The 9,838-nt window shown below is 41.9% G+C and overlaps 1 protein-coding gene across 1 annotated transcript; it reads right to left on the bottom strand.

The window, feature by feature from the left end:
• Positions 1 to 2,165: 2,165 nt before the first annotated feature.
• Positions 2,166 to 4,397, bottom strand: LOC137600804 (early growth response protein 4). The gene is made up of 2 exons (XM_068322621.1): positions 3,843 to 4,397; positions 2,166 to 3,502 (listed from the first exon to the last, which is right to left on the bottom strand). Exons 1-2 carry the CDS (start codon positions 3,997 to 3,999, stop codon positions 2,166 to 2,168), a joined length of 1,494 nt encoding a protein of 497 aa, XP_068178722.1. The 5' UTR covers positions 4,000 to 4,397.
• Between the last annotated feature and the right edge of the window lie 5,441 nt (positions 4,398 to 9,838).

Below are 9,838 nucleotides of genomic sequence, written 5' to 3'. Positions count from 1 at the left end.
ATTTTAACCACTCTTCATAAATATGCACTTGGGTCTGTTTTTTGTACTGACAGACAATTTTTTAATGTTTGCCCAATCACAAAAAGAAAGCAATGGCTCAATCCACTGTTTTTGTTCATAGTCTCTTTTTATTCTATTGAACAGATTTCGCGGCACAGAGACCATTAACGGCATTTACAAGAATGTGCAGGTAGTCCGGCATGAGGGAATTCGAGTCCCTCCATTGTCTGAGAGGAAAAATATGTGACAATAGACCATAATCACATTCTACTGGTAGAAACTAATATCTCTTTACTGCAAAAATGGGTCAGTAAAAAAGCAGAGGAATGAATGAATTAAGAGCTTTAGATCCTGCCGCTGACACAGCAGGGAAAATTTACGTTGAACAGGTTCCCCCACAGACGTAACCAGGGGCCCCATGGTGTTCATTGTGCACAACTACCACGTGTGAAAGTGATCCCTGAAGCTGAGGGGATTCTGAATCACAGCACAGTGTAATCAGGTATTCACTTTAATGTGTTTGAGTCATGATGCAAATCTGTGATGTCTAATGGTAGGCCTGCAGCGGGGTGCCACAGCTGGACTGTTGTAATGTACATCTGAATACTCTGATGGGCATCCCAGCGCTGTATAGCACTCAGATATCTGACATACGAATGGGGAAAAAAAAAAGTCATTTCCATCTTTATAACCATGTACGAGAAACTTGCTGCTTCCAGAAAATGTTTATTTTGTTCATAAACTTTTCATAAAAATAACAACATCAATATTAATTTTAAAGTATTGTAGAAACTGTATATGTACAAAACCTTTACTTGGACAGTTAATATAACTTAAGGCGAGTTAAATTACCTTTTTTTTTTTTTTTGCAGTACCCTGTTGGTGGCAATTTCACCAAACTCTCAAATTTTTTTTTATAATTTTTTTTTTTTTTTTTACAATTTTTGTGCTAAAGTGAACATATCAGCATACAGTATCTCCAACAAAAGATACCAGGAGTAAAAACCCTCTCATCACCAAGGTAAAGTCGGCAGAAACTCGCAGCAATGTGTGCTACCTGATTACTCAAAAGCAATGCTTATATGATTTGCTAGTCTTTTTCTAGCTTGGGAAAACATACTTCTGTACATTCAATAAAATCCCTTTTTGTTGAAAAGCCATAGCACAACTATAGTTAACATTCTGGCCCCCTTCAAATGTAGATTAGCTGTCAAATGAAATAACACATCATACCAACATTGGGATGACTTGAGAAAATGTTTCCATTATCAAACCGTAACATTTCAAATATTATGTTACTAAACAATAGCCCTCAAAAACCAAGACATTATTAATGATGTAGAATACATTTCACTTTGATAAATGACACTCAAATGTCATAAAGTTAAAATATACAGTTAGCTATAAAAATACAAATAAGTACAGTAATACAAATATATTTATTTCCCATTTATGATATATCTTTCACAACTGTAATAATCCAAACTATTGCAACACAACACAAAGACCAAATGACAAAAAACACCGACAGCAAAATGATAAGAAGTTAAACAAACACTAAATTTGATCAAAGATGGACAGCTTTATGGTCGGAGCCATAAATATATTCGTCTACATTCATGTCAATAACCCTCACGGTGGAGTGAAGGAGTACCTTGACAGTGATTGATATTCCAGTAAAAGGAAAAAAAACGTAAACATGCATTTAGGAAACATAGTCCAAACCATTGCTCTAAGAATGCAAAAGAAAAGGAAAAAAAACAACAGAAAATAATAATCTTAAATTGAGATATTAATATTCTGTAAGTGCAACCCATCCAACCTTAGAGGCGATGGAGCTGTCCACACGAAGAGGTGCTGAACAGTCATGCAAAGCCGCAGCAGAGAGGTTTGTGTCTGCTGTTCACCGACTTTTACAACTTAGGCATGATTGCATAAAGTCAGCAGCATCAGCAGCAGGAAATAAGGCCGAAGCAGTTCTGTTTCTCGATCTCTGCTCCTCCAAAAACAAAAAACAAGAAAAAACAACAACAACTTGCAAATCCTCTGCTGAAAGGCATCGGTTGCGCTTGTCAGACCATCTCAGACATCAGCTTGTAGTCTGCTGGCTTATCTTCCAAGACGGAAAGAACGTAGACTTGTGTGTGCAGACACAGCCGTCGTCTTCAAATGCCCTCGGGGAGAGGGAAGGGCCATGCGCCGGTGGTCACCTGTGGCTTTATTTCCATTTTCTCCTTTTGTTTCTGGTGAACGCGTCCGTGCCGTTTCCTCTCGTCGCTGCGGGCGAACCTTTTGCCGCAGACGTCGCAGGAGAACGGCTTCTCTCCGGTGTGAGTCCTGGTGTGGGTGGTGAGGTGGTCGCTCCGGCTGAAGCTGCGCAAACAGATGCGGCACTGGAAGGGTTTGTGGCCCGTGTGGATGCGGATGTGCCGGTTGAGCTCATCCGAGCGGGAGAAGCGCCGCTCGCAGCTCTCCATGGGGCAGGCGAAGGGTTTCTCTTTGGCTGGGCCGTGAGAAGCGGCGGGGCTCTTTCTGGCCCTGGGGGGCTTTGTTGTGGTGCGGGGGGTGTAACTTTGGGCAAAAGAATCTGGTAATAAGGAAGAGTAGAGGATGGAGTCTATGGTGCTCGGTAGAGCTGATGATGTGTATAAGGAGTCACACCGATTGGATGGCTGGGGGGGTTCGGGGAAAGGTTTCAGGTTGGAGGAGAGGCCCATTGGAGGTGGGGGGAGGTAATTGTTATACAGGCTGCTGGAGAAGCTCTGTGAACAGGTGTCAGAGAAACACGGTTCCTGTTTGATGCCTCCCTCCACTTTAAATTCCATCTCTGGGTTGGGACAAATTGGGGGAAACGTATCTAAAAGTTCCTTCACATCCATCTGCTGGTCGGGGGGGAAATCGCTTGACATGGGGAAAGTTTCCGTCTGGAAACTCGTCTCCAAACAATCAGACTTGTTGAATGATCCCCATTCGTAGCAGCTGCTTTCAAACTCATTCTTCACCACGACGGGGAAAGACGCGGCCTCTGACTTTGGTTCATCCTTCTTCTGGTTTGGAGCTCGACAGGAACCGAAGCTCAGCTGGGAAGCGGGCGGATCTGGGGCCTGACTGCCGGCCTGATCGTCCCCGTACCTCGAGCACGTCTGGTCCGGGGAGTAAACCGGGGGAGAAGACCCGGAGCAGGTGTAGGATTGCCTCTTGACGCCAGCGTCTCCAAAATTGCCGCTGCTGCTGTCCATCGGAGCGGGAGATGGATAAGTCCCCCGACTGCTGCTGCTGCTCTGCTGCACTTCTGAAAGTGGCAGTGTCGATATACCCACGATCTCCGTGATCATATTGAGGAGTGTTTCGGTGCTGCACGGCGCTCCCTGAGATGTTTCAACATAGAAACTGCCAGAGTAGGCGAGCGAGGAGGGGGTGTAGGTGTCTTTTGGACACTCGCATGGGTTAAAAGCAAATTCCGAGTTGGAAGCTTCGGTTTTGAGGGTGGCTGGGGTTCCTTCTGTTGGATTAGGAGGAGAGAAAACTTTGTCATCTCGAGTGTTTGTTATTTTCATACATGTATATATATATATATATGTGACAACCAGTGCAGATTAAACGGGTAAGAAAATCGGTGTTACATAAACATTCATGCGTATTTTAGCAGAAGGATGCCTTCAGAAGACGCCCCGGCGGCGCAGCGCGCACCGGCGGCGCAGCGCAGCGCGCACCGGCGGCGCAGCGCGCACAGGACTTCACTTGGAGAGTTTTTATTCAATTCCTGCGATGCTCGCGTTACAAAAAGCATCTAAACGATCGTTCGGTCGCGTTACAACAAGAGTGCGAAGATGGGAACTCACCGTGGCCGAACTGGGCAGGTACACCCCGCTCCGCATCGACGTACACCTCCTGGTTCTCTTTCCGCGCGTTGTTTTCCATTCCCAGGGAAGAACTGTTGCAATTATCAAACTGGGGGTAAAAAGAATCTTTCGCATTCAAATCCATATTGTTCAACATAATGATACAATTAGAAGTCCGTCTCTCCCGAGAAAGTGGCAAAAGGGGAAATGTAGAAGAAAATTATTCTGATGATTGTTATCTTTCAACCCTTCTTTTGATGTATTTTCAACAAATGATCCAGAGTGTGTGATAATTTAAAAAAAAAAGGTGTAAAAAAAAAAAGGCAATTAAAGGTATTCCTTTTCGTCTCTGCTCCTTGGTTGGTATTTGCTTGCTGTGGATTTCACATCAGCGACTTCCCCTCTCCGTCCTTATATACACTTTGGCAGCTCCCCCGGCCCTCCTCCCCATTCATCAGCTCCAGTGAGAGGATTCCCCGCTGCGTGTAAACTTCATGCCCATATATGGACAGAGGATGTGACGGAGTCCCCCCCACCACCACCACCACCAACCACCACCATCACCACCACCAGCAGCAGAAGCCTCTAAACCTCCCTCTTCCCATACCGGAGCGATGGAGTCTGACGTTGCAACAAGTGGCGATCAGTGTCGGGTAAAAATGTTTTAATGATAGAATTTGTCTCTCCGATATCGATTTATCAGTTCAATTAGAAGGAAGATAAAGCTGGGGAGTCGAAGGGGGGGGGATTACATGAAGCCTGCCTCCCAGTGATCCTCTCATGGTATGTGAAGCGAGGAAAAAACCAGTAGAGATGTGGCTTTTATCACTGACAGGAGGAACATTCCAGCCACCTATTCAATAAATATGAAGAGATAAAGTCATGAGTCATGGATAGAAATTTTAAAATACCACGCTGTGAAAATGAGATGTTTTAAATAACTAATAAAGATAACCATCACTCAGTGTCATACATTTTCTGTGAATAGCAACAAAAAACTTACAGAGTATGTTCGAAAACATTTAAATCTGAATCTTGGTTTATTTGACATAAGCCATGAAAACAAAATATGGGTTCATGACATATTTTAAGAGAGGATGAAACCTGCAAATTCTCGGATGTCAAATTGTAAGTCCAAATATAACGTCTTTTTTAAGTTGACGGTGATAATTTAGAGTGATTGTCTTATTTGGTGAGATTCTGTACTGGAAAATGAGAGTGGAGTCCACGTAAGTTTAAGTACTATGACAAAAGTAATCAAGTTATAAGAAAACAAAGAAATTTGATTAATGATACATGACAAATAAAAACAACAACAGCAAATCAGTATTAACCTGAGTTAACTTTAGAGATGAATTTAGGACTGATCTGCAATCCAGCTGAATGGGTTTTTATGCCAGCCTGCACGCCCCAGACGTTCAACTGAATAACTCGTCCTCACAATTCACCTCTTGGATTTACCTTCACAGATTTACCCCCTTCTCATGTGCCTCCTGGAAATTGTGGTGACTTAAACCATCAGAGTGAACAACAGCGAAGCCCGGCCCTAAACGCACCCTTGGCCTTTAAAAGCATGGCAGAGAGTCGATAACACCCCTGAGGTGTTCAGTGGTTGAATCCAACTGTTCACATGACATTTCAACCCCAAAGCATTTTTTTCTCCCTTCTGTTTCTCATCTGTTGGTGGGTGCACTCTGTGGTCACACTTCCTATTACAAAAAGTCAATACTCTTTCACAGGACGGTGCAGTATGCAGCAGACCTCTGCCACCGGCTGCAGGTTCAGCACCAGGGATAGCGGCGGTGAAGCATTCAGCCGTTTAATCACACGTGAACTGACAGCACAAAAACTCTTTTCACATCGCACTCAGGGGCTCATGTGGTTCTACAACAGCATGAATGGCATTCGCTTGCATAAAATAAATGCAATCATACCCCAAGAGGACTATGGGAAATCCTAGTTTACGTCTAATAGGGTACGTTTTCAATAATTCCACGCTACGATTCTTGAAACAGAATGGGAAGTAGGTGAGGTTTGCTATCCTCCTCCTTTAAATCAGTTGTTCCCAGTGGTGAAGAGTGACTGGGGGGGCTATATTTATTATTTGTTTAGATTCCAAACCTATTTACTACTTTCTACCTCATTCCCTCAGACATCTAGAGCAGAATATTGAAGTTTTTATTCCAGGATAGCTATCTGAACTGTTCTGGATGGATGGATGGATGGATGGATGGAAGAATGGATAGATAGATAGATAGATAGATAGATAGATAGATAGATAGATAGATAGATAGATAGATAGATAGATAGATAGATAGATAGATAGATAGATAGATAGATAGATAGATAGATAGATAGATAGATACTGTAGATTGATTGATTGATTGATTGATTGATTGATTGATACTACCGCATCAGTAATTTTAAGAGTTTATCAGACATAATAAACAGCCTGTTTATACGAGGCTACTCAAAATTTGTATTATCTGCTTCAGTGCTGAGTGATGGAAAATGTATCAAAGGATCTCCGAGTCGCTACCCTGTCATCTTTTTAAGGTAGTGTATGATAATAACATATAAGCTCTTTCATTCCAGCAGTGACATTCTCTGGAGCAAATCGTTTTCACCTCAGATGTGCACTCTAATTCGAGGCACAGAGATGTTAAGCTTTGAGGAACTGCCTCCAAGTAATCCAGAGTCTATTTCAACCAATCTGATCACACAGAGTTCAAATCACGGAATGCTGTTATGAAAAATGTAGTGTGGCTAACCTCTCTCCTCCATAAAATGCCAAAGCGCAGGGACTTAGTAATGGATTTGTGTACTATTAGCACCTACTGACATTACAGCGGAGGGGTAGCTCCATACATCTGGAGGAAGATTTTTCTGTTTCTCAGGGAATGGTGTGGTAGATTGAGAAAGAATATAGAATGCAAAATTTCTGCTATGGCTTTACAAGGATATTGACTTTAGAAGAGGTTCAAAATGCCGACTATAAGAAGAAAAGGAAACATTTCTTTAGTGAATCGATATGATAACGCTACAATATTTTGTGTTATGACCCTGCGTTATTTGTCAAAATCACCCTTATATATTTCGTGCATGGTTTGAATACAGAACTTGAAAGCAGTGATCTGTTTGTTTGTTTTTATGTTTGAGCCCCTGACTATCGCTTAGCAGTTTATAGCACAGGTTCTTCTTTCACCTTTGACCTGCCATTGGAACTAGAGGAAAAGAAAAGGGATCATCACATTCATCAGGACTCCTCGGGAAACAGGAATATATGAGTAGTACCAAACATAGAATATTCATGACAATCTTAGAATCCATTGTCCGCATAATACCATTAATTTGTGAATTTAATCTCACAGAAAATATATTCCAGTTTGGATCGAGGTGGTGCCCAACCAACAGCCTGACATCAAGCAAGCTAAAAATGTATCTACGGCTAAAAACACAACTCATCTTACATAAAATCCTTTATTTTGCAAAGTACAGTAGTTTAGTCACCACATGCAACAAAATACTGGTATTCTTGGAGCTACAGACATGCATTTATATTGTTAAACTGAATGCTTTCTGGTCAAATTGTTGGTTATATTTCTGCAGCTTGAATGACTGAGTGAGATGTGGATGCCTTCCATTGCAGTGTTAATTGAGGCAAAAGCATGGCACTCCAGGAAATTATTTGTGTGTGTAATACTTGTGTTTATACAGTATATGTAACCCCCCAGGTTGTGTTATTTTCAAGTCCTCTTCTGGACAGGGTGTGGGAGTTTTGCTTGCAGGTGGGAGCCCGATAGAGTTGAAGAGGCAGTGAGGAGTGGCTGCCCTCTGAGAACGCTGCCTGCAAGTTGAAGGATACAGTGGGCATTAATGTCTGTTCTATATTTTGTCATCTGTAGTATCGCTTTTCAGTGACACGATCACAACCAAATCATAGCTTGACTGCTGTCATAGAGTTTCAGCTAATGACCCGGAGTGTTATCAATTGTTCTTTTTAATATTGCTGTAATTAAAATACAAATATTAATCCCAGGGTGAGCAAAATTTATTAATCTTTTTTTTTGTTCATCTGTGGATCTGATAGAAGAACACGAATGGAATAGTGACTAACTTTCTGACATCATATTAATGTCACTACTTGATAGTTCAATCAGTAAGCAGTAAAAATTTTGACTGCGAAATGAGATTTATTTCACTCGATGTACAGCAGCTCCTCAAAGTCTCAATGCCTTGGCATTCTGTCAACCAACTATGCAACCCACACTGTTTGAGAGTAAATAGTAGAAGAACCTGATCCATAACAGAAAATCCACTGAGATGCAGAGGCTGCCATTATGATTTGAAAGAAAAGATAAAGAAAAAAACAAACACGAAAACCTTCAAATCTGCGTGATCTGGAGTGGTTATGCAGGAGATGCTGCATAAGTCAATGCAACAAAATGAGAAATTTATATTTTAAAAAGATTAGGTAGGCTCCAGCTTTTCCTGCATTCATATAAAGGGAATCTGGATATATCATACAGTACACACTTATCAATTCAGCCTCAAGTTCTGCGCTGTACTTTTAACTAATGCTCTTTTTTTTTTTTTTTTTTTTTAAGTTAGTGGATACAAAGCAGATTTTTTGGAGCAATTCTACAAAATTCAGTGAAAGCCCACAAATCCATCTGCCTCCCCCAAATCACATTCTGACATGTATCACATTCAAATCTCCCCCCAAGGCAGTAGATGAGGGAACATCTTCAATCTAAACCTGCATATAATAGGGCCTGTAAGACAGCGCAAAAATGGATTGAGAGTGCTAAAAGCACAGAAACCTCTGCCGGAAACACGATTTTCTATAAATACAAGATACTCGCCTCAGCTGCCAAGTTCGTTATTTTCTCTTCCCCTCACTCTCTCTGTCATGTTGGGCTCTGCATAGTTATATATACTACATCATCATTCAAACACTGGGCAATTGAAGGAAAAATAGCACAAATAAGAGAAATAAGTGCAGCGGAAGCGTGGTTCTTCTTTTGAAGGAACATTTCTCTCCTGCTCTTCCTCTGAGAGTGGGAGTGGGCTAGGGAAGCCCGGTACCAGGCCCCAATGCTGCTGCTGCTGTTGGTGTGGCAGGTTTCCCGTGTGATCCAAAAATACTTTAGCACTCGCCCACTTTGGTCCCCAGCCGCCTGTACTCTTTAGCTCTACACCGGGGATGGTTGAGAATCCTGTGCAGCTCTCCAATCATGATTGCGGAATGGCCCAGTGTTTCTTAAACCGTGCCCCCAGACTCCTCCACACGCACTGCACTCGCATGGATTCCACTTTGCCCTCTTCTCTCCTGGATCCATGCTTGCAGCGCTTTAGCAGTCTAATTTTTGGGACTGATCCAGCTGCTGTACCTATTGTTACCTAACTGCCTAGACATTTTCAAGAGAAATCTATACAGTAGAAGAGTTTATTTTGTCACATTTAGAATTGCAACAAATTCCTAACTGGCTAAACAATGTTAGCCTCAAACTTCTCGCCAGGATAGTAAAAAAATTGAGCTCCGTCAGCTTTAGCAGATGCAGTAACCCCTTAGACTGATGCTCAATAGCATGCACTACACAAAATCATTATCATGCAACATGGGACTAATTGCATGTACTCTGGAAAAACAGAAGTAATATGTCTACATATTCTTGTCTCTGACTCATATGCACCCACACTGTTTTCTATTTGTTGCTCTTTCTCTGAATCTACTGCCACCACAGCACATATGAAAATATTAATGTGAATAATTAGAAAGCGTTGTTTCCACGATGCTTTATCAATATACATACAGTCATTACAGGAGCATGCAATGCAAACAGACTCAAACAAATAGCTAACAGCAGACATGTGAGGAAACAGATGAAGAATGTTAAGAGCTTGCAGCTAACAAAAGTAACTATGGAAACGGCCAGCTCTACATTGCACTGGCTTCCACAGCTCTCTCCAGAAATAAAAACTGATGGGCAAAG

The sequence above is a fragment of the Antennarius striatus genome, chromosome 8, assembly GCF_040054535.1.
Source record: "Antennarius striatus isolate MH-2024 chromosome 8, ASM4005453v1, whole genome shotgun sequence".
Lineage (NCBI taxonomy): Eukaryota > Metazoa > Chordata > Actinopteri > Lophiiformes > Antennariidae > Antennarius > Antennarius striatus.
The sequence above is the reverse complement of the archived record's forward strand: the minus strand, read 5'-3'. Positions and strand labels throughout refer to the sequence as shown.

Coding starts and splice junctions, on each gene's coding strand:
- LOC137600804 (XM_068322621.1), bottom strand. CDS start 3,999: ATGTTGAACAATATGGATTTGAATGCGAAAGATTCTTTTTACCCCCAG. Junction 3,503..3,842: donor ACCTGCCCAGTTCGGCCACG/GTGAGTTCCCAT, acceptor CTAATCCAACAG/AAGGAACCCCAGCCACCCTC.